Source organism: Pongo abelii, chromosome 19 (assembly GCF_028885655.2).
Source record: "Pongo abelii isolate AG06213 chromosome 19, NHGRI_mPonAbe1-v2.0_pri, whole genome shotgun sequence".
Lineage (NCBI taxonomy): Eukaryota > Metazoa > Chordata > Mammalia > Primates > Hominidae > Pongo > Pongo abelii.
Genome location: NC_072004.2, coordinates 75,276,613 through 75,301,938, shown reverse-complemented (window position 1 = coordinate 75,301,938; position 25,326 = coordinate 75,276,613). Strand labels below are relative to the sequence as shown.

At 53.5% G+C, this 25,326-nt stretch overlaps 1 protein-coding gene across 1 annotated transcript; it reads left to right on the top strand.

The window, feature by feature from the left end:
* Positions 1 to 6,939: 6,939 nt before the first annotated feature.
* On the top strand, positions 6,940 to 25,026 carry LOC129051176 (uncharacterized). The gene is made up of 6 exons (XM_063719066.1): positions 6,940 to 7,042; positions 9,921 to 10,037; positions 10,233 to 10,899; positions 11,025 to 11,443; positions 23,203 to 23,594; positions 24,901 to 25,026. The coding sequence occupies exons 1-6, from the start codon at positions 6,940 to 6,942 to the stop codon at positions 25,024 to 25,026; spliced, it is 1,824 nt and encodes a 607-aa protein (XP_063575136.1).
* The last annotated feature ends 300 nt before the right edge of the window (positions 25,027 to 25,326 follow it).

Here is a 25,326-nt window from a genome sequence, read left to right as displayed (position 1 = left end):
ACCCAAGCACCCATCCACAGGAAGCCTCCAGGGGGACTTAGTCTCAGAAGATGAACAACTCCTTCTGTATCAGGCCTGGATTCTCTGCGTAGTTGTGTCAACAACTTGCTGTGTGAATGTAGACAAGTCTATTTCCCTCTGTCCCTCTGGGCAATGAATGGGTTGGGCCCAATGGCCTCCCAGGTCCCTGCAAGTATTGACCGTCTCTGAGCAGGAGTGATTGACAGCAGCCTCTGCTTGAGGCTCTGCCATTTAGCAACACGTGACTTCAGAGAACGATTTAGCCTCCTGGAGCTTCAGTTTCCTGTAAAATGGGCACAAGAAAAAAAAAATGATGTTCACAAGAGCTGAACCTGCCTCCTGGGACTGTTGGGAAGATTCAGTGAGACAATGCCAGTAAAGTGCTTGATACAGTGCCTGGCAAATAGTACGTGCTTGACAAATGCCACTTATGGCCACTGTTGTGATTATTTTCCTCCTTTGTAGCCCCTCTCTGGACTCCACTCCCCCTTCTCTAGGCATCTATGCTGCAGCTGGCCTTCTGCCCAATTCTTGTTCCATTGGATCAGCTCCCACACAGCCTACCACTGCATTTCTGTAAGTACCACCTTCCCCTAGCCCCGCTTCCCAGGGACAAGGCTGCACAGCCCGGTCCCTATACCTCGCAACCACTGAGAGGGCCCTCCCATCTCAGCCCCCCTCTCCTGCAATTATGTAGAGCAAACAAGAGCAGCTGATGGGGAAGGAGTTGCTATTAGCTTAACCTTTCGGGACCGGAGCTGCTGGGATGAGATGGGGAGGCCACGGGAAGGGGGCTTGTGAAGCAGCTGGAGCTGGGGGAGGGAGGCAGAGGAAAGGAAGTGGAGGGGGCTGCTCACTATGAGCTACTAATGGGTAGGATGCAGGCCCAGAAAAAGCAAGAAAAGGAACAGAATGAAAGGAAATCATAAAAGTGGAATTAAGGAGACTAGAACAAAAAAATGGAAGAAGTGGGAGACAGAGGAAAGGCTGGGAAAACACAGCTCCAGATAGCTGTGCAGAGAGCTCCTTGTCCTGTTCGTCATACCACCCAGCCCCTTGCACCCAGTAAGGTGGTATGTGAAAAGCATTAGAAAGGCTTACTCTGCTTGACACTGTAGAGAAGCACAGAATGAAGATTACCTGAGCTGCAAGAGACCTCCAAGCTCTCAGACACCACCTGACCCAGCTCTCTCATTTTACAGATGGAGAAACCAAGGCCTAGAGAGAGCTTTGCCTTTCCTAAGTCTCAGTGAATGTTGGCGGGAACTAGGTGAACATTCAGGCCCCTGACTCGGGACCCTGAACTCCTCCCCCTACACCATCTCCTGTCTATCTATCCATGAATCCATCCATCTGTCCCTCCAACCGCTTGGGGAATATGAGCTCTCACTCAGCCAGAGGTGGGTGGGCTAGTGAGGTCCTCAGCTGGGAGGGACTCAGATCTGGTGAGAGTGACCCACGTAAATAAGGAAATGACACACAGGAGTTCCCACCGGGTACCACACACAATAGCTTTCCTCGCTAAATTTATTTATTTATTTATTTATTTTGAGATGGAGTCTTGCTCTGTCGCCCAGGCTGGAGTGCAGTGGCACTATCTTGGCTCACCGCAACCTCTGCCTCCCGGGTTCAAGCAACTCTCCTGCCTCCACCTCCACCTCCCCCTCCCAAGTAGCTGGGACTATAGGGGTGCACCACCACTCCTGGCTACTTTTGTATTTTTCATAGAGACGGGGTTTCACTATGTTGGCCAGGCTGGTCTTGAACTCCTGACCTCAGGTGATTCGCCCTCCTTGGCCTCCTAAAGTGCTGGGATTACAGGCATAAGCCACCGTGCCTGGCTGGTAAATTTATTATTATTAAAGTGTGTTGATACCTGCAGTGAACAAATATCTCCCTCTGTGTGAATCAGGAAGGCTTCAGGGAGGAGTTGACTTTGATCTGGGGCTTAAAGGATGAACTGGAGGAAACTGAGCACTGCAGTTTTCCCAACAGAGCCAAGATAAGGTGCTGGGAGAAGCTGGGGGTTCAGAGGGGGCTCTGACTGTCTCTCCCATTCCCCTTCACTTTGAGTTCTGGGAGGGAGGATGACCCAGGTGTGCAAGGGGGTGGAGAGGGACCTTTTCCTCTTGGGGTAGAAGGGGTAATAGGTAAGTTTGGTCTTGTGCAGTTGGTCAGGCGCTGCAGAGGAGGTGGCCGAGAGTGGTCAGGTACCGAAAGGAGGTTCCTGCCTATCTTTCTTCCCCCATGTCTCTCTGTTTCTCTCATCCCCCACTCAAGTGGGCTAGCCAGGAGAGTGGACAAGTGGGACTCTGAGATCTTTGGGAGGCCTGAGTGAGAGCCCTTTGGCCTGACCTCCACTGGGCCAACCACCAGGACTCACTGTACCGCTTCATCCCCCATCCCACTCAGGGGGCTGAGGGAGGCAACGAGGATGGTGACAGTTGTGGGGGGAGGCCCGACTCATACTTAGCCCAGAGCCTCGGCGAGACGGCAAGGAATATTTTTAGGAGCTCATTAAACAGGGAAGAAAGAAAAGGAAGGGAAGGAAGGAAGATGAGGATTATGCATTATTTTTCATCCAAGTGACAGCTCTGAGCATCTCCACTGGAACTGTCATGCAAAAGAAATGGCATGTCTAATATTATTACGGAACCAGTGTGAGTGCGTGTGTGTGTGCGTGCGTGTGTGCCACCAGTGTGCAACTCTGTGGGGTGGGGGCCCACAGGTGAGCCCATACGGGTGGCACTGGGTGAGGGTGCTTGTGTGCGAAGCTGTGTGTGAGCACCAGGAAGCTGGGACTGTGACTGTGGGAGAAACTGCGAAACTGTGCAATGGGCCGTGCAGACCGCGTCCAACTCTGTGTAATTGGGTGTATGTAACTCTGGGTGCGTGAGACATCACTGGAAAGGCGGGGGGGTGGTGCACAGTCACAGGTGAGGGAGCAGCCAGCATGCGTGGCTATAGAGGGTGCACAAATAGGAGGTGGAGAGTAGGTGCAAAGGGGCTTCCAGCCCAACCCCCAGGAGGCAGTGGGGAAACGAGAGTGGGCAAAGGGGGACACTGGGCCCCCCTGTCCTTGTCCTGAAGGAGAGCAGTGGCCAGAGGTCCCCCTTCCCACTCCCACACACACTGTCCCCTCATCTGCCCTGGCTGACTGTGGGGTGGCAAGGGCACGGTCCCACTGATGTGAGTTCAAAGTTCTCTTCAATTGAGCTCGATTTGGTAGGAGCTTCATAAAGATGATCACATTGAATTTCCAGAACACGCTGGTAAGGTAGGTAACTATTACTATTCCCATTTGATGAGCAAAGTGTGCTTGAGAGTCCAGTTCAAAACTTTACTGATATCATGGAAGCCAGTAGGAAGCAAAGCTGAGGTTTGTGTTTATTTTGTGTAATTTAATTAATTTTTGAGACAGGGTTTTGCTTTGCTGCCTAGACTGGAGTGCAGTGGCTCAGTGATGGCCCACTGCAGTCTGGACCTCCTGGGCTCAGCAATCCCTCCTCCCCCAGTATCTGGGACTACAGGTGTGCAACACCATGTCCATATAATTTTTTTTTTTTTTTTTTTTTGAGACAGAGTCTCACTCTGTTGCCCAGGCTGGAATGCAATGGCGCGATCCCGCTCACTGCAACCTCACTTCCTGTGTTCAAGCGATTCTCGTGCCTCAGCTTCCCGAGTCGCTGAGATTACAGGTGTGCATCACCACACTCGGCTAATTTTTGTATTTATTTTTTGTAGAGACGGGGTTTCACCATGTTGGCAAGGCTGGTCTCGAACTCCTAACCTCAAGCCATCCGCCAGGCTTGGCCTCCTAAAGTGCTGGGATTACAGGCACCCATCTCCGGGTTCTGCAGCACAGCTGAGATTGCATCTGAGTCTCCAGGTGGCTTCTCAGGGTTGGCAGAACTGAGCACAGGAAAGGAGGTTAGTTAGGGAGGCTAGGGGGTTGGGAGCCTTCCCAGGGGTTCTGTGGGGCGGGTCTAGGGGGCCTGTCTAGATGGCAGGTGCTGGTGCATGGCAAAGAGAAGCCGAGGGCCCTGGACAGCTGTGGGGACGGGCCGGCGCTGACCAGCCCAGCGCGTTGAGATTCGCTTCTGTCAGCGTCAAACTGCAGCGCAGGCCCTGACGACTCGGTAACTAAAGCCAGCCTCGTAAGTGGCTAATTGATTTCTGTTCTCTGATTAAATGTGCAGCACTTTACATGGCAGCAGAAGGAGGTCAGCGCTCCCCCCACTTCTCCAGCGCCGCGTGCGGAGAGACAAAGAAATTGATTTTCCAATCGATGCTCTGAGCAATGATTAAATGTTCTCTGCACAGCGGGCCTAATGAGTCCCCAAGGGGCGTGCCGGCCCTTTAATTAGAGACTCCCACGGGGGCCTGGGATGGGGGCTGCCCTGGAGTGAGCGGGTCCAGCCAGGGAGGAGGCCCCATCCCCAGGGATCGGTGGCCTGGGCCTCTGAGAGATACTGTTTGGGAGCCCCTGGGCATAGAGACCCAGCGGAGGGGTCCCTAGGCAGGGGTTCCCCATAGAGTAGCTCCCGGGCTGAGAGGTCCGGTGGAGGGGCCCCTGGGCTGAGCCCTAGAGGAAGAACCTGAGCTACAAGGATGGAGGCTGGAGGCCCCCGAGTGAATGCACAGATTCACCCTCGTGAGCATGAGCCAGGCATGCACCCCCTCCCGCGCCAACCAGACGACAGACCCAGGCCAAGGCCTCCCTGTCCTCTGCCCCCCAGCATCTAGGCAGCCAGCAGTCCTTTCCGTCAGTTCAGCTCCCCTATCTGCGGCGGCGGCGGCGGCGGCGGAGACCCAGACAGGAAATGAATCCCCTCTAAGCGGCTGCTGCGTTCTCCTCACCCAGATGCCCCATTGGAGAAGCCGACTGAAGACTTTAGAAATTCAAATGAGGCTCTCGGGGGAGAGCGAGTCTTAAACATTCCCCTGCGCAGGCGGCTTTATTGAAGGAATAAACTATATTTGCAAAGTAAGATATTGAGGCTGTCAGTTTCTCTTAGGGATATAATGAGATCCTGGGAGGGAGAGAGGCCGGCAGGATGGAGCTCCCAAGGGCGGGAGCCCCAGCCAGGAGCTGGAGTGAGCTGCCCACCGGGCCAGACAGAGCCACGCCCCACTGCTACCAGCGCCACTAGGAGCCTAACATCCCCCTCAATCCACCATCCCACCTCCCCTGTCAGAGCTCCTAAGGGATGGAGGCCTGTGTGGAGGCAGGAAGATAGAACGGCTCTGCCAAGCCCTGGAAACCCCAAGACAGTGGAGCCCCTAGAAGTCTCCAGCTCAACTTACCCACCAGCTCTGCCCCATGGAGAGAGCTCTGCTCAGGAGACAGGAAGAGAGAGCAGGGGTGGAGCTGAGACTCTGATGTGGGCCTGTGGCTGAGTCTAGGCTCTCCTAATTTTTTTTTTTTTTTTTTTGAGATGGAGTCTTGCTCTGTCACCAGGCTGGAGTGCAGTGGCGCGATCTTGGCTCACTACAATCTCTGCCTCCCAGATTCAAGCGATTCTCCTGCCTTAGCCTCCCAAGTAGCTGGGATTATAGGCACGTGCCACCACACCTAGTTAATTTTTGTATTTTTAGTAGACACGGGGTTTCACCATGTTGGCCAGGACAGTCTTGATCTCCTGACCTCGTGATCCACCCATCTCAGCCTCCCAAAGTGCTGGGATTACAGGCTGAGCCACCGTGCCTGGCCAATTTTTAATTTTTTAAAATAGAGATGTGTTCTTGCTATGTTGCCCAGGCTCATCTCAAACTCCTGGGCTCAAGCAATCTTCCCACCTCAGCCTCCCAAAGTGCTGGGATTACAGGTGTGAGCCACAGTGCCTGGCCAAGGCTCTGCTATTTTGTGAGCTGTATGACCTTGGGCACATTATTCAACCTCTCTGTGACTCTGCTATCTCATCTCTAAAATATTAGTACCTACCTCATGATTGTTGGAAGGATTAAATGATTTATTACATGGAAGGTGCTTAGCATGTAACTATTTTATAGGTGATGCTCAATAAATATCTTTTATTAAAGAGTTGGGGGCAGGAGACAGGCATGGTGACTCACACCTGTAATCCCAGCAATTTGGGAGGCTGAGGTGGGAAGATCGCTTGAGCCCAGGAGTTTGATACCAGCCTGAGTAACCAGCAAGACCCCATCTCTACAAAAACTTAAAACATTAGCTAGGCATGGTGGTGTGTGCCTACGGTCCTAGCTACTTGGGATATTGAGGTGGATTGATCACCTGAGCCCAAGAGTTCAAGGCTACAGTGAGCTATCCTCATGCCACTGCACTCCAGCCTGGGTGACAGAGCAAGACCCTGTCTTTAAAAAAAAAAAAAAAAAAAGGAGTTGGTGGGGAGACATAGAGGAAGGTAGTAACCAGTCAACTCCCCTCCATCCAGGAGTTCCTATCCAACTCTGACCATCCCAGAGTACTGAAACGAGAAAAGTTCCCTTGTCTCCCTCACAGGGAGCGACAGGGGGATTGCCCCGCCCCGCTACTCAAACCTCTAGGGGAACATACAGATGGGCTTCGACCCCATGGCAGTGTCTAGGGGTGAATGCCTACAGTTCCTGAAGCCCCAGTGGGCATGTGTTACCATGTGCTCTTTTAGTTTTGCCATCTATAGACGACTTGTGTTAACCAGCTCAATTAGACCCTCTACCTTGTCACAAGGACAGAGGGCTTTCTGTATCCTGGGGTTCTTGCTTTGGTGTACCAGAAGAATCAGATCATGCATGGGTTTGGAGAATGAGTGAAAGGTTTTATTGAGTGGAAGCAGCCCTCAGCAGATAGGGGAGCCAGAAAGGGGATGGTATTCCCCTGCAGTTGGGCCACTTCCCTCTGACTTCCCAGCCAAACTCTGCCTCAGCCAAATTCTACCTAGTTCAGCTGGTCGATGATCGATGGCCTGCCATCATGCCAGGGACTATCGGTACATTCCTCTCGACATCCAGCCGCCCGTGTGCTCCTCCTCTGACATGCTCCCCTTGATGTCCAGCCACCTGTGTGTGTGCCTGCTAGAATTTCGGGCATTTTATAGACAGAGGATGGGGCATGGCAAATCTGGGAGAGGAGGTGTCAGGTTTAATGGGCTGGCCAGGGCTGGCCTCTCTGTCACTCTCACTCTGAGGCTGGAGGGGAGATTGGAGTTGACAGTGTGCAGGGGCAGAAGGACAGCAGATCCAGAGCCTGCCCCAGGGACCTGAGGAGGCCTGGCTCTGGGCCTCTGTCATGGCTGTGAGCCTCTGCAATGCGCTGGTGGTCCTTCTAGCCTTCTCAGTGAGACCCCCAGCCCTTGGTGATGAGAAGGCTGCTGAGACCTACGAGTGCAGATGAAATGGCCAGGCTCTGCTTCTAACTGCTGCATGACCTTAGGTAAATTACCTGACCTCTCTGGATCTCCATTTCCCCTACCGTGAAATGTGGGTGGCATCATGATGGCATAGAGAAGAAAGGTGGACTAGAAGTTAAATGACCCAGGTTTTAAATACATCTCCATAGGCCAGGCGAGGTGGCTCACGTCTGTAATCCCAGCACTTTGGGAGGCCGAGGCGGGTGGATCACTTGAGGTCAGGAGTTCGAGACCATCCTGGCCAACATGGTGAAATCTCGTCTCTACTAAAAATACAAAAATTAGCCAGGCATGGTGGCAGGCACCTATAATCCAAGCTACTCTGGAGGCTGAGGCAGGAGAATCACTTGAACCCAGAAGGCGGAGGTTGCAGTGAGCTGAGCTAAGATCGTTCCACTGCATTCCAGCCTGGGTGACAGAGTAAGACCCTCTCTCTCAAAAAAAAACAAAAACAAAACAAAACAAAAAACAGAAAAAAACCTCTCCATGCCTCTGACCAGGTCATTTGATATTTGGTCTCAGTGTCCTTATCTGCAAAAGGAGACAGTAAACTCAGGGCATTGCTGTGAAAAGGAGGTGAGCACCATGGGCCTGGCACATAGCTGGCCCTCAGAGATGCACTGAAATGGAGCCCTCTTCTAGCTCTTAAAACCTGAGCATGGGATTTTGAAATGAACTCCCAGCACCACCACCACCTCCACCATCTCTACCACCACCATCACCTCCATGGCTACCATCATTATCATCACCACCACCACCACCTCCGTCGCCAACACCATCACAATTACCACCTCCATTATCTACCTCCACCATCACCTCCATCATCACCACCAATACCATCATTACCAACATCACCTCCGTCACTATCATCACCACCACCTCCATCACCACCACCATCACTACCACCATCACCACCACCTCCATCACCTCCGTCACTACCACCAGCTCTACTACCTCCATCACCTCCATCACTACCACCATCTCTACCACCACCACCACGATTACCACCTCAATTATCTACCTCCACCGTCACCTCCATCATCACCACCAATACCATCACTACCAACAGCACCTCCATCACTACCACCACCACCACCTCCATCACCACCTCCATCACCACCACCATCACTACCACCTCCATCACCACCACCACCACCACCACCACCTCCTCCATCACTACCACCACCACCACCTCCTCCATCACTACCACCAATACCATTATTACTACTACCAGCTCCATCACCACCATCATCACCACCACCACCACCTCCTCCATCACTACCACCAATACCATTATTACTACTACCAGCTCCATCACCACCATCATCACCACCACCACCTCCACTACCACCACCACCACCACCTCCTCCATCACTACCACCAATATCATTATTACTACTACCAGCTCCATCACCACCATCATCACCACCACCACCACCACCACCTCCTCCATCACTACCACCAATACCATTATTACTACCACCAGCTCCATCACCACCACCACCACCACCACCACCTCCTCCATCACTACCACCAATACCATTATTACTACCACCACCTCCATCACCACCATCATCACCACCACCTCCTCCATCACCACCACCAATACCATTATTACTACTACCAGCTCCATCACCACCATCATCACCACCACCACCTCCTCCATCACTACCACCAATACCATTATTACTACTACCAGCTCCATCACCACCATCATCACCACCACCACCACCTCCTCCATCACTACCATCACCACCTCCTCCATCACTACCACCAATCCATTATTACTACCACCACCTCCATCACCACCATCATCACCACCACCACCTCCACCACCACCACCACCACCACCTCCTCCATCACTACCACCAATACCATTATTACTACCACCACCTCCATCACCACCATCATCACCACCACCACCTCCACCACCACCACCACCACCACCTCCTCCATCACTACCACCAATACCATTATTACTACCACCACCTCCATCACCACCATCATCACCACCACTACCACCTCCTCCATCACTACCACCAATACCATTATTACTACTACCAGCTCCATCACCACCATCATCACCACCACCACCACCTCCTCCATCACTACCACCAATACCATTATTACTACTACCAGCTCCATCACCACCATCATCACCACCACCACCTCCACCACCACCACCACCACCACCTCCTCCATCACCACCACCAATACCATTATTACTACCACCACCTCCATCACCACCACCACCACCTCCATCACTACCACCAATACCATTATTACTACCACCACCTCCATCACCACCATCATCACCACCACCACCTCCTCCATCACTACCACCAATACCATTATTACTACTACCAGCTCCATCACCACCATCATCACCACCACCACCTCCACCACCACCACCACCACCTCCTCCATCACTACCACCAATACCATTATTACTACCACCAGCTCCATCACCACCACCACCACCACCACCACCTCCTCCATCACTACCACCAATACCATTATTACTACTACCAGCTCCATCACCACCGTCATCACCACCACCACCTCCACCACCACCACCACCACCTCCTCCATCACTACCACCAATACCATTATTACTACCACCACCTCCATCACCACCACCACCACCTCCATCACTACCACCAATACCATTATTACTACCACCACCTCCATCACCACCATCATCACCACCACCTCCTCCATCACTACCACCAATACCATTATTACTACTACTAGCTCCATCACCACCATCATCACCACCACCACCTCCTCCATCACTACCACCAATACCATTATTACTACTACTAGCTCCATCACCACCATCATCACCACCACCACCTCCACCACCACCACCACCACCTCCTCCATCACTACCACCAATACCATTATTACTACCACCAGCTCCATCACCACCACCACCACCACCTCCTCCATCACTACCACCAATACCATTATTACTACCACCACCTCCATCACCACCACCACCACCACCACCTCCTCCATCACTACCACCAATACCATTATTACTACCACCACCTCCATCACCACCATCATCACCACCACCTCCTCCATCACCACCACCAATACCATTATTACTACCACCACCTCCATCACCACCATCATCACCACCACCACCTCCATCACCACCACCACCACCTCCTCCATCACTACCACCAATACCATTATTACTACCACCACCTCCATCACCACCATCATCACCACCACCACCTCCACTACCACCACCACCACCTCCTCCATCACTACCACCAATATCATTATTACTACCACCACCTCCATCACCACCACCACCACCACCACCACCTCCTCCATCACTACCACCAATACCATTATTACTACCACCACCTCCATCACCACCATCATCACCACCACCACCTCCATCACCACCACCAATACCATTATTACTACCACCACCTCCATCACCACCATCATCACCACCACCACCTCCATCACCACCACCACCACCACCTCCTCCATCACTACCACCAATACCATTATTACTACCACCAGCTCCATCACCACCATCATCACCACCACCACCACCTCCTCCATCACTACCATCACCACCTCCTCCATCACTACCACCAATCCATTATTACTACCACCACCTCCATCACCACCATCATCACCACCACCACCTCCACCACCACCACCACCACCACCTCCTCCATCACTACCACCAATACCATTATTACTACCACCACCTCCATCACCACCATCATCACCACCACCACCTCCACCACCACCACCACCACCACCTCCTCCATCACTACCACCAATACCATTATTACTACCACCACCTCCATCACCACCATCATCACCACCACCACCTCCATCACCACCACCACCACCACCTCCTCCATCACCACCACCTCCATCACCACCTCCTCCATCACCACCACCACCACCACCACCTCCATCACCACCATCAACACAACCAATACCATCATTACCACCACCACCTCCTCCATCACCACCACCAATATCATTACCACCGCCACCACTTCCATCACACCACTGTTACCACCATCATTCCATAACCACCAGACCCATAATATGCTTTTATAAACTTGAAAGCCAGAGAAAGAAGAAACAGTGAAGAAAGGGGCTGTTTCTCTGGAGTGTTCAGGTGGTTCAGGTGGCAAAGCCTGGCCTCTTCACCCTCTTCCCCTTAAATAAGAGGCTTCCCATAGAGCAGAACAGAATCAGATGCCTGGGAAGACAGCATAAAACATAGATTAATGGTACATGGAATGCTGGGTCCTCCTGCACTCCCCATACCCCCTAAGCTTCCTTTCCTTGCCTGTGAGGTGAGACGCAGCATGTATCACTGGCAAAGGGGCAGGGAAAGGTACTAGCACTGGTCGAGGCCCTACTGTGTACCAGGCACCTTCTTTGGTGATGTATATACTTAAAAAGTCAATGGTACCCTGGTGATGGGTATTACTTACTGCATTTCACAGAAAAGTAAACTGTGACTCAGAGATGAAGCAATTTGCCTAAGGTCACCTGGCCAGTGAGTGTCCAAGCTGAGATTCAGTTTCACATTCATACATCTCCCCATTACCAGATGGCCTGATTGTTAGGAAAAGCGAAACTGCCAAGGCAGGAGAGGGACGGGAAGATGTTGATCCTGGAACGAGAGAAGAATTCCGGGTGATTTCCAAGTGTTCCACTGGAAGAGCCCAATGTCTGGGTCCCCACGCTGGGCACTCTGACACTGCTCTCTGGCCCCTTGGGGGAATCACATTTTGTTGTGCGTTTGTTTGGTTTTGATCAACTCTAAACACTATGTAAGCAAGAACCTTGTCTGGCTTTCTCACTGGCTCCCAGGACACAGCTCAGGACCTGGCACTCGGATGAGCAATGGTTGTTGAGTAAATACATGAATGAACCCGTCAAAGCATGAATCAATCAGGACGTCAAAACCTGGACGGAAAGCTTCACTGCTGATTAAAAAAAAAACAGGAAAACAGCAGTCAGTGCAACTTTCCCTGCTTTGTATTATGATTCTTTTTTTGCCTTACTGATTTTATAGAAATGGTTGTTTTCAGATTGCAGAGCACAAACTGGCTGATTGATGCCCCAGAACTAACACCCTGAGACAGACCCGAGGCGAGAAGGACGATTATTTAACACAGCACCCAGGGGCATGGGATGTGGGGTCATCATTCTTGTGCATGGTAAAGCAGATGAAATAAAATGTTTATGCCCAAAACACACTGGGTTCCTCATAGTGGCTTCATTCTCCAACCCCCTCCTCAAGCCCCCTGTCTCATTCACCAGTTCCTTCCCTGTCTAGCAGGTCCTGGGTGCCTGGGAGCAGAGAGTTGGCCCATTCTCCCCAAATCCAGCTTCAAGGTCCAGGTACCTGGGCAAGGTGTGGTTAACACTGCCCCCCTTTTGGGGAGGGGGCCAGTGGCTCCCCTGCTCTCTACTGTGACACTGGGAGGCAAGGAAGGGCAGCCAGGCCGATCCCAGGTTTCATCTGGGCCCCTGTGGGTGATGAGATGGGCAGTGATGGGTGAGCTGGCAGCCAGGCTGGAGTGGCACGGCCAGCGCCCTGGGGACTGTCTTCCCTGCTTGTCACCACTCCTGGCTGCCCAAGCAGCAAAGCCACAGTGACAAGATCCAGAGGGGAAAGGTTCCAGCTGGGGGTGGTGCTGGTCTCATGGCCACCGGAACAGCAATGTGACAGCTTCTCATCTGGGTGCGGGGGCCTCGGTCCCCACCCCCTTCCCCCTCTGGCTCAACCCTTGTCAGTCTCTATTTCTTCGCCTTGCCCTTGTCTCTGCCTTGCTTCCACACCAGGCTTCTATCAGCTCTGAATGGCCCTTGGTCCACGCCTCTCTCCCTCTCTCCTCCCTCTTCCTCACTTCCTGACTTCAGGACCTGTTCCCTCCTGCTCCCTACAAGCATGCACACACACACACACACACACTCATACCCCACCTCAGATAGGAAACAGGACTTGCCCTCCCAGGACCTGTGTTAAGACCTATGGGGAGTGGCTGGGATCTGGGCCCCCAGTGGGTCTGTGAGCATGAGCTGGTGAGTGTGCAAAAGTGTGAGCCTATGAGAGTGAGTATCAACGTGGACGTGGGAGTTGGACAGCGTGTGTGTACGTGTGTGAGCGTGACAGTGAAGTGTTGAAAGAGTGAGGGTGGGGGGTCAGTGTGGCCTTGGCCACATGAGCACGCAGGTGAGCTGTGGTGAGGGTGGAAGGATGTGAGTGACTGGGTGTGGAAGCGGAGGCCAGGGCAGATGGACAAAGGCATCCTTCAAGCTGGTGTTCCTGGATGTAGAGGCTGCCAGCCCCGTACCCTGCTTGATCACCCCCTCTTTGTCATCCTGGGCTCCCTCAAATCAGGCCAGGGTGTGGGAAGGGGGAGTGAAGCTGCTGAGCTCCGGGCAGGGCCCTGCCCGCTCCCTGGGCCTGTCAGCCACTGATCTGTTCCATGTTCCTATAAATATTTACAAATCCCAGCTGCTGAGGAGCAAGACATCCTCTGCCAGCTGGGGCTCCCAGCCTGGAAACTGGCAGGGAGGGAGCTAGCAATCGAGGAGCAGCGGGGAGAAGAGGTGGGACTGCACTGGAGACTGGAGAGGCAGGCATCCAGGACTCCTGAGTTCTGCTTCTAGCTTTGCCAATGGTTGGCCTAAAGTGCTCAAGTATGTCTTCGTCAGGAACTGTAGAGCCAGAAATACCTTCCAAGATAACGTGGGAAACCTGCCCCACCCCTAACTGATAAGCACGCCCCACTTGACAGCCAACCTCCTGCCTTCTAGTCATGTCTCTCAATTAGGGGCAAAGAGAGGGATCTTCTTGTCTTTTTTTTTTTTTTTTTCTGTAGAGACAAGGTCTTGCCATGTTGCCCAGGCTGGGATCTCAACTCCTGGCTTCAAGCAATCCTCCTGCCTCTGTCTCCCAAAGGACTGGGATTACAGGGCTGAGCCACCACACTCAACCTCTTCTTACTTTTTACATGACACAGAAAATTCTCCTGGAGTCCCTGGAGGGTATTACCTCTTTGAACTCAAAATCTTTCCCTGGACCCATGATATATCCATCAGGCTCTTTCTAGATTGGAAGCTGGAAGACCTGCAGCTCAGTGACCCCCATCACAAGAGCCCCCTCTGTAGCCCCCGATAGAAACTAAAGCATTTTTTTCTGGCCTCACCCCTACCCCCAGCCAGCCCTGTCACTTCTGGAGCTGGGCTGGTTGTGACAATCTGGAGGAGGGAGAGTTACATGGCACCTGTGGGGAGGACTCACTCCCCCCAGCCCGTCAATACTTGGCCCAGGCTGATGGTCAGACACCTGGAGAACCAGCCCCTGAGAGCTTCCTTTCTCAGGCAGAGAATGATTCTTGATTATCGATCCTCTATCCCCAGTGCCCAGCACAGTGCCAGGCACACCCCAGGCCCTTGGGCATTTATGTGGCGTCATCAGCCATATGCCTCGATTTCCAAAGCAAGCTTTCCCAATAGCACTTGGTGGCAAACTCCAACTTCTAGTCCCAGAAGGCATGTGCCCGAGGGATGGCACCACAGCACCCAGATGTCCTAGGCCTCCCAGCTCAGTCAAGCCCATCTCGGATGCAGGAACTCCTGACAGTGAGAGCCGAGATCTCTTTCCCTGTCTTGGCTGGAATTTCAGATTTATTAATGTTGAGCCCTCCTGGTCCCCAATGGGACTCCCATTTGCCTTGCCCAGGCGGTGCCTATATCCTGGCCTAGGTTTTCCCAAGAAGTGAGACCCTGGGAAGGACCTAGAGTGGGAGAGAAATCAGACAAAGGGAATCCCATGACACTGAGGGGCTCTGGCTGCTGTGTGGGACACCCCCTGGAAACTCACCCTTAATGGGCATCAAAGTCAGGCAGGCAGGGGCTGCTGCTCTGCCAGAGGCTGGAAGCCAGGACTGCGCTTCCTATCTTACTCTTGGGATCCAGGTCAGCTGTTTTCCCCTGGGTGGGGGAGTCTAACCCTCCCAATTTTGTAAAATGAGAAGAAGAGCTGAGGCCATGCTCAGTCTGCCACTTTTCTGAGTCCAGAGCTGTGATGAGGTGGAGAGGGAGAAGGCGCAGGGTGGAACAAAGAAGGGGGCTCAGGGGCTGGGAGTTTTCCTTGGCAAAAGTCAACTGGCCCCACCACTGAGAAAACTCTGACCTTCTCAGCTGCCAGGGAGGAACAGCAGGGACTGGGGAGGAGGGAACGGGGAGAGAGGACAGCCTGATGTTCTGTGCTCTGGAAGAGAAGTCTGATGATGGCAGTGGCATGGGAAGGGTTAAGAATATTCCTAAAATAGCCAAGCCAGAGCCTAAGCCAGCCAGCTAGTGCCTCTCCCGGAGAGCAGATCTATAGCGGGAAAAGTCAGCCCGATCTGCGCCCCCTCCTCCCCTGCCTGCTGCCTGGCTCCGGCTGCTAATTAAGCCTCCCACCCCCTCCACCAACCCCTCCCGTCCTAGTGGGGGCAGGGGTAGGAGTGAGCAGAGGGGCCAAGTCTCCCCAAATGACAGGGAATTCCCCCTGGGACCAGGAGCCCTGTGGCCCAGCAGCCCTCCATCACCGCCCCTGGCCAGGGTCAGGGATAGGGGTACACAGATGGACAGACAGGCAAGGTGCAGGCCTGTGCATGGGAGCAAGGCTGCCAGGACAGAGCAGCCAAGTTCTCCTGCCCCGATACATGCTTGGTCAGCCCTGACTCGGGGAGACCGCCAAGAAGCTCAGCAAACATCAGCTTTTCCTAGCTCTGTGTCCCCCTCTGCTTGGGCATCTTGGGATGAGGTTGGGGCAGGGATGAGGCAGGTGAGCCCTTCCAAAGAACAAACCACATCTCTGTTTCAGGGGCAGGACCAGCTACATAACTTGTGGGACCCGGTGGGAACTCAAAATGTGAGTCTGTTGTTCAAAAATCGTTAAGAATCTCAAGGTGGTGATAGCAGAGCATTAAACCGAGTTCAGGTCCCTTTTGTGTGCAGGACCCTTGCCACCAAGAGGTGGCACATCTATGAAGCCAGCCCTGTGTAGGAGTTCAGTTTAATGAACATTTACTAAGCACCCACTGCTCAGCTCTTCTGGCTCTGCCACACCAGAGACCCCCTCTCTGACACTGTCCTCAAATGTATGGAGATGAGGTACTCAAAGACCCCTCTCTGAACATGGAAGGGCGCTGGGCCACCCCCAACCCTGACTGACTGGGGCCCTGCAAGGATACTGGTGCAGCCATAGTTCCAACCACACACCCAGCTGTTAGACCTCCCTGAGCCTCACCCTCCATGCCCACCCTCAGAGGCTCCGTGAGGAAGCCCCCTGCTCCCCGAAGCACAGAGGCCAGCAATTGGCCCTCCTCCCCTCACCCTGGGATCTCTCATCCATCCTGGAAAGAACCCCTGGGATTTCCATTTGGCTGTGCCTCAGATTGGCTCCGTGACCTTAGGCAAGCTATTTCCCTCTCAGGGCCTCCGTTTCCCTGTCTGTCAAAGGTGGGGTCTCTAAGACCTCTCCAGACCTTAAGTCCTATGATCTCCTGAGGTGGGAAGAAGGGACATTTTTCCTAGAAGGGACAGGGCTTCCAAAGAGGAAGCTTTCTGTGGAGTAGGAGGCTTTCTCCCTGATGCCCCCCTCCTCAGACCCAGAAATCAGGAAGACCAGATACTCCCGACTAGCCCTGGATCCTCTGCCTCCCCGCACCTCACCTTGGAGTGGGGCTAGGGGCTGGTGGGGCTGGAAGGCCTGTGGGAGAGTGTGGGGAGGCTGTGGGCCATGCTGGCCAGGCGGGGCCTTCTCTGCCGCCTTTGCAGGAGGCTCAGCATAATTGCACCGCCTGTCACTCCTGCGTCCTGCTATCTGTCTCTCCAGCTGACCCGGCGCACCCGCCATTATATTGGTTCCTGTTGGGGCTGCAGAGCCTCATCACTTATACATGCAGCTGGGAGCCGCAGGCTGGGCTGAGGGGAGATGGCCCCTCCCCTTAGGTCTCTCCCTCCCTCCCGTGGGGCCTTTTCAGAGCTGTGTCCCTGGAACTGAATTTGGAATGGGCAGCAGGCAGCTGCCAATCAGAATGGGTAGGGAGGACCCCCAGGACCAGACAGGTCCCTGGAACCCCCAGACACAAGGCTCAGCATTCTCTGGTGAGAGAGGCATAAGAAAATCTGCCTGTGATCTGGGTACTTGGGCTCTGCCAGCTGAATCCCACTCTCTCCTCCTCAGGAGATGGAGCTGGGAATAGAGGCCCCTGAACAAACTCCCCTCATCAACCTCTGAGGCCTGGTCCGGACTCAGGAGTTCTGAGACCCAGCCTAGTTCAGCCCACTGAGGCATACCCTAACCCCCACCCCAAATCGCAACTCAACTTCCATTCTCCCATACTTTCTGACCAAAGTCCCCCTCTCCAAAAGGATGCTGAAATTATGGAGGGTTTTCACAAGAAGAATCTGGAAATGGCTGAATTCAAAAGTCGTCTTGGGGTTTAAAATGGGCTGGGTATGGTGGCTCATGCCTGTAATACCAGCACTTTGGGAGGCAAAGGCAGGTGGATCACAAGGTCAGGAGACCGAGACCATCCTGGCCAACATGGTGAAACCCCATCTTTACTAAAATACAAAAAATTAGCCAGGCATGGTGGCCCGTGCCTGTAGTCCCAGCTACTTGGGAGACTGAGGCAGGGGAATCACTTGAACCCAGGAGGCAGAGGTTGCAGTGAGCCAAGATCGTGCCACTGTGCTCAGCCTGGCAACAGAGCAAGACTCCATCTAAAATATATATATAAATGGATGCCAGTGTTGAGCTGTCTTTAATGTAAGAAATACAGCCTCTCAGAGCCAGAAAATTACCCAGCCCAGAGGAAGAAATGGATGGGCGTGATGAGACATCCCCAAACACACATGACAAACTGGTATCCTCACTGGGCCTTGAGAGATGGTCTCTGCCTCCTGGTGCCCGGTTCCTCATCCTGCCCAAGCCAGGGCTGTAGACTAGTGGCTTTAACCAGAAAACAAAAATATGCCTTTTATACTCCTGGGCCTTGACCCTAAAGTACCTTTCCTTGTCTTCCCCACCAGGTGTGTGCCGGCTGGGCTAGGTAGAGTGGGAGTGTAAAGAGCCCCCACCTGGGGGTCAAGCAGGCCTGAGTTCCAATCCTGCTCTCCCTTTTACCAGCTGTATGATCCTGGGCCAGTCACTGAACCTCTCTAAGTCTCAGCATCCTTATCTCCAATGTGGAGATCATGCATATTCCTTAGACTTTTGGTGAGGGGTAAATGAAATAGAGTATGTGAAGCACCTGGCACATATCAGTACCCAGGGAACAGCAATAGCATCCATCCATCCTTCATTCAATAAACATCTCAAGATCCTTCCAGAAGCCTGGAAGTCTCCTGCCCCCTACCCCATCCCCATCCCCAACCAATCTGTCAATAAGTCAGCCAATTCCACCTCCTACCTTCCCAAGTCAGGCCATCATCAGCTCTCACCTGAACCACTGCAACTGCCTGGTGCTAAGTCTCCCTACCAGCACTCTTACTCTATTTTAATCCTCTGTCCTCACAGTAGCCAGAGTGCTCATTCTAATCTGAAAAATCTGATTACATTACTCATTCACTTAACACCCTCCAGTAATTTTTTTTTTTTTTTTTTTTTGTGGAGACAGTCTCACTCTTGTCCAGGCTGGAGTGCAGTGGTGCCATCTTGGCTCGATCCAACCTCCGCCTCCTGGGTTCAAGCGATTCTCCTGCCTCAGCCTCCCAAGTAGCTGGGATTATAGGCGCCCACCACCACACCCGGCTAATTTTTTTTTATTTTTAGTAGAGACGGGGTTTCACCATGTTGGCCAGGCTAGTCTCGAACTCCTGACCTCAGGTGATCCACCCATCACGGCCTCCCAAAGCACTGGTGATTACAGGCGTGAACCACCATGCCCAGCCCCTCCAGTAGTCTCTAATTACCCTTAGGACAAATTATAAACTCCTTGTCACAGCCCACGAGGCTCTGCAAGCATGGTCCTTAGCACATGCTATTCTCTCTACCCATAATCCTTTTCTTTCTCTCCCTCCTCCACCTACAGTGGCCATATTCTTCACCTCGATGACTCCTTTCAGGGCTTACCTTAAATATCATCTCCTCCAGAAAGTTTCCCATTATTCCCTGCCCCCAGATGAATTTAACTGACACTGCCGAGTGTTCCCAAAGTACTCCACATATTCTAAGTGACTTTGTCAGGCTAGATAGCAATTGCTTGTTTAATTGTCCAGGTTTCAGCAATACATGGTAAACTACAGGAGGTCGGGAGCCTTTTCTCTTTTTTTCCCCAACCTTACCAGCCAAACAGAAGTCTTTTTTGCTCATCTTTGTGTCCCGTGATAACAAAAGATGTGGTGGGCAGTCAGCTAATATGGTTTATAGAATGGATGGAGGATGGATGAATGAATGGATGGATAAATGGAAAAAAATAACACCTCCTCTGTAAAGTCTTCTTGGACTCCTCTGGGCAGGGCATTATTATTATTATTATTATTATTATTATTATTATTATTGAAATGGAGTCTCGCTCTATCACCCAGGCTGAAGTGCAGTGGCACGATCTCAGCTCACTGCAACCTCCGCCTCCTAGGTTCAAGTGATTCTTCTGCCTCAGGCTCCCAAGTAGCTGGGACTACAGGTGCATGCCACCACACCCGGCTAATTTTTGTATTTTTAGCAGAGATGCGGTTTCATCATGTTGGCCAGGCTGGTCTCGAACTCCTGGCCTCAAGTGATCCACCCTCCTCGCCCTCCCAAAGTGCTGGGACTATAGGCGTGAGCCACTGCACCCAGCAGGGGATTATTTTTAATTTTTTATTTTTGAGACAGGGTCTCGCTCTGTTGCCCAGGCTGAAGTACAGTGGCACAAACATGGCTCACTGCAGTCTCGATCTCCTGAGCTCAAGCAATCCTCCCACCTCAGCCTCCCAAGTCGCAGGGACAACAGGCCCAACTAATTTTTTTACTTTTTGTAGAAATGGGGGTCTCGCTATGTTGCCCAGGCTGGTCTGAAACTCCTGGACTCAAGCCATCCTCCTGCCTTTTGGCCTCCCAAAGTGCTAGGATTGTAGGAGTGAGCCACTGTGTCCAGCCTGGGCAGGACATTCTTCATCTATGCGTCATTTGGACTTCGTAACACCTCCTACAAATTTCTACCCAAGCCTTAGATTCCTCAGCCATAAAATGGGGAAAATGATAAGTACCTACCTCATGAGGTTAATACTAGTACATGACATAAGCCATGTAATAGTTTTAAATCCATGATAATAGGTTAAGTGTAAATGAGATAATCCACAAAAGTGCTTAAGAACAGGATCTTGGCCAGGCGTAGTGGCTCACGCCTGTAATCCTAGCACTTTGGGAGGCCAAGGCGGGGTGGATCACAAGATCAGGAGATCGAGAACATCCTGGCTAACGTGGTGAAACCCCGTCTCCACTAAAAATACAAAAAACTTAGCCAGGCATAGTGGCAGGCACCTGTAGTCCCAGCTACTCCAGAGGCTGAGGCAGGAGAAAGGCATGAACCCAGGAGGCAGAGCTTGCAGTGAGCCGAGATCGCGCCACCGCACCCCAGCCTGGGCGACAGAGAGAGACTCCATCTCAAAAAAAAAAAAAAAAAAAAAAAAAAAAAAAAAAAAAAAAAGAATAGGATCTTGCACTTTCTAAGTGCTCAAAAACTGTTAGCTACAGTAATTATTGTGGCAATGTATCCTATCTTTCTGCATGTGTTCCCCACCAAACAGTGAACTCCTCAGGGACACCGCTCAGCCTTCCGGTCCTACTCATCTTGGGACACACCATCACCGCCTAGCTAGGTGTTTTCACCCAGGCAGGGCCTAGCTAGCTGTTTTCAGTAAATGTAAAAACAACTCAATGCAGATCCAGCAGCTGATGAGTCAGGGCACAGCACCCCCCTTCCTCACTCCCAAACCCAGACACAGCAACATCAACAGCCTCTTACACATTCACACCCACTCACATTCATTCAAAGAACCCCAAAATACCACAGAACAGTCACCCAGTTCCTAAAGTCAGCGCCAGTCATGCCTGGGTAAAAAGCCTTACCTACGCTCTTCCCTGTACCCTCCACAATCTACCTCAATGCCTGGAATGACGGGGGCTGTCGGCACCACCCCCTCACTGTAGGAGTTCCTATGGTAGGGTCATTCCAGATGGGGGCTGTGGGAGTGACCCCTCACGCTCACAGAAGTTCAGGAAGCAAAGTTGGACCTTCAGCCCCCCACTGACAGCATCCCAGCTACAGAGAGTGCAGCCTCCCTCCTTACCTTGAAATCCTCCCTCACTTTTCGCTTCTGAAAACCTGAGTCCTGGCCCAGGCTGGGCAAGCTGGCTCAAGCCTGTAACCCCAGAAGGAGGCCCAGGCAGGCAGATCACCTGAGTTCAGGAGTTTGAGACCAGCCTGGCCAACATGGTAAAACCATGTCTGTACTAAAAATACAAAAATTAGCCGGGCTTGGTGGCACGTGCCTGTAATCCCAGCTCTTCGGGAGGCTGAGGCAGAAAAATCGCTGGAACCTGGGAGGCGGAGTTGCAGTGAGCCGAGATCACGCCATTGCACTCCAGCCTGGGCAACAAGGGCGAAACTCAGTCTCAAAAAAAAAAAAAAAGAAAAAGAAAGAAAGAAAAAAAGAAAACCTGAGTCCCTGTTCTTAGCAGGTGGTTGAAGAAGAGGCCTGGAAGCCGGAACTTCAGGGTTCTTCCCTCACTCACCCAGTTCCATCTCTGAACCTGGGAGCCTAGGTCCATTGTTCCCCTCTCCTAGTGTCAAGGACAGCAATTGGTAGGAAGCTGGCAGGACCAAGTAGACCCAAGGCCCGGGGGTCTCCTGAGAGGCCTTTCTTGGCCTTGAGGTGAAATACTTATATTAGCTACCATTTACCAGGTGCATAATAAGGGTCAGATACTGAGCCCAGGACTTTACATACATAATACATCATTTAATCCTCACAACAACCCTTTTTCCAAAGGATGCCAGGGGCTGCCGGGTAGGCTATTTTTAGGAAATCACCGGGTAGGATTGGCACGCAAGTCTTTTTAGTTTTTGTTCTTAATGAGACAGGGTCTTGCTCTGTCACCCAGGCTGGAGTGCAGTGGCGCGATCTCAGCTCATTGCAGCCTCGATCTCCCAGGCTCAAGCGATCCTCCCGCCTCAGCCTCCTGAGTAGCTGGGACTACAGGTAAAAGCCACCACGCCAGGATCTCCCTATGCTGCCCAGGCTTGTTCGGAACTCCTGAGCTCAAGCGATCCTCGGGCCTCAACCTCCCAAAGTGCTGGGATTACAGACGTGAGCCACCGCGCCCGACCGGCACTCAGGTCTTTAATTTCAGAGTCTTCGACAGTCCAGCTTTAAACAATGTTGGGGGGCAGTATGGCGGATTGGGGGGTTGTGACTGTCTTCAGGTGTTAAGCTGTGAGATGCCCCTCAAGGCAGCACCCGCTCCCCAATCAGCCAAGCCCTCATCTCCCGGAAAGAGGGGCGCTGAGAGCAGGGGATGGGGGTGGAGGGTCGGGTAGGTGGTTAAGGGGTGCTTCTTTGGGGGCCTGGGCGGAGCCAGGGCGGGGCTTGGCGAGCCCAGGGGAGGAGCCGAGCTGGTGGCCCCGGCTCACAGGCCAAGATGGCTGTTAATTAAAGTGCTGGCACCAGCTCCTCTCTGCAAAGTTTGAAGCCGTTATTTTCCACTCCAGCGAAGCGGGGAGAATCCGGCTGGGCTGACGGAGACGCCACACCGCGCCAGGGGAGCAGGCGCTTTTTCGGAGCGGGAGGCGGGGCGCCGTGTGGCTGCGAGCGCGCCTCTTGGATGCCCCGGCCGGCGCGGGGGTCGGTGGGTGGGCGCTCCCGCCCCATCCCTGGCCCCGGGCGGCCAGCCGCGGTGTGCCCGGAGGGCTCTGCGAGGGCTGTGAGTGGCGGGCGAGCCCCAGCGGCGTAGCAGAGGAGGGGCCCGCGTGCGAGCGTACTAGGGAGAAGGGGGTCCGTGCAAATCCCAGGCTGACGACCGCGCACGCGCCCCTCGGGTCACCGGCCCTGTCGCTCTTGGTGGGGCATACCGAGGAGACCGCCGTGGGGAACCGGGGGGCCGGATTGCCTGACAGCCGAGCGCTGAAGACTACTCTTCCCGAGCCTAGGGAGGTCTGGCTGCCCTGAGCCCCCTACCCCTGGGCTTTGGGCAGTAAACGGTACCTACAGACTCCATCGCGCTGAGGTTGGAAGAGCCTGGAGCCAAGCTACGAGTTTGAGTCCCGGCTCTCCCACTTATTAGTTGTGTGACTTTAAGAAAATCTCTTAACTTCCCAGAGCCTCAGTTCTCCATCTGTAAAATTAAAATAATGTTGGACTTTACTTCTTTGGATTGATGTGAAGATCAAGGGTGATCATGTATGTAAAACATTCAACACAGGGCCTAGCACAGAGTAAACCCTGAATAAATGCTACTTATTGGATTTTTTTAGCTCCCTCCTTGGTGGTGGTGGGGTCACTCCAACCTGGCCTCAGCCATCAGTGCTTGGAGGGTCCTCTCTCACAGCCCCCTCGTTGGATGTCCCTGTGTCCTTCTACTCCCAGCCCTGGATGAGGTGAGCGACCTCAACCTTGGGTAGGGAAGGCCAGGGAATCATTTTGCCCATGGCGAAGGGTCAACAGGGAGATTGTGAGCCGGGTGTCGGGGGGCCTCTCGGGAGGCCGGCCAGTCGCCTCCAAATGGCAGAATCCTCCCCGGTGGGCCGGATAAAGGAGGGCGAAGGAGGAGCGGTGGAGCAGCCCGACCTGGGCCTCAGATAACGTGACAAATATTTTGATGGAAGCAGACACGTTTCGGTTTATGCAACCTAAACACTTTGCTGCACTTGAGGAAGAGGAGAGCCTCCCACAGCCTGATGGGGAGAAGAGTTAGGGGGCGGCGGAGGAGGCTGGGGCGTGAGGGAGGAGGAGCTGAGGGGCTGGATGAGATCCACCCCTCCTCTTGGAGGCTGGAAAAGGGGGTCACCCCTCAGGGACGTATTTGCATCTGTCAGCATGGAGAAATAACGTGGGGGTGCCCGCCTTTTTAGGATCCCCTTTTCTCCCTGGTCTAGAGGCAGAGATAAAGGGATTGAGCAGAGGCAGATGGAAGAAAAGGGCCCAGGAAAAAGCGGCCTGGCCACAGTTCGGTGAGGAAGGGGCAGAGACGAGGAGGGGGTTGAATCTCCTGCCCCCCCTCGGGGGAGGCGGGTCCTGGAACAGTCAGAGCCAGAAAGGAGGAGGCGGCTGCCCTCTGGCTCCGCTGGGCCCCCGGACAGGCATTCATCCGATCTCTGGATCTCCCAGACGGGTGGTCTGCGAGGCCTGAGTGCCAAATGGTCCCCTCTGTATCCTCTTCTTCGCGTCATAACCCCCTTTCTCATCCTACCTTCCAGCTCCCCGCTCCGTCCTCCCCTCAATCGCTCTTTGTCCCCTGCAGACCTGGGCGCTATCCCCTCGCTTCCGCCCCCTGCGGGTCTTGGCCCGTCGCGACCCCAGTCCCTCTGTTTTGCTGGTGACCGACCCTCGAAGCCTCTCCTCTCCCGATCCCCTCGGCGCTCTCTAGCTCTCCCTGTGGCCCTCTCTCCCGTTCGCTCTTTGGTCCCTACTCTCCCCTTCCCTTGGAGCGCCTCTCGGGTCTCTCGGACCCCGGCCCCCACCCCATTTCCGAGTGTCGGTCTCCGCGTACTCAGTCTCTCCTTTACTCTCCAGGCTGCCGCCCGAGGTCTCCGCGGCCCCGCCCCCTTCTGCCCCGCCCACCTCGAGGCGCCCGCGGCCCAATTAGGCCCCGGCCCCGCCCGCAGCCCCACCCCTCGTGAGCCCAGAGCCGCGCGGAGCGGGCGGGGCGGGGCCCTGCCGAGGGGGC

What these genes read in the sequence shown, in the direction of transcription:
- LOC129051176 (XM_063719066.1), top strand. Translation starts at nt 6,940, where the DNA reads ATGGCCTGCCATCATGCCAGGGACTATCGGTACATTCCTCTCGACATC. An exon ending in ATCACCACCACCACCACCTC is followed by an intron (nt 10,038 to 10,232) that starts CATCACTACCAC and finishes CACCACCATCAT; the next exon opens with CACCACCACCACCTCCACCA. An exon ending in ACCACTTCCATCACACCACT is followed by an intron (nt 11,444 to 23,202) that starts GTTACCACCATC and finishes ACACCGCGCCAG; the next exon opens with GGGAGCAGGCGCTTTTTCGG.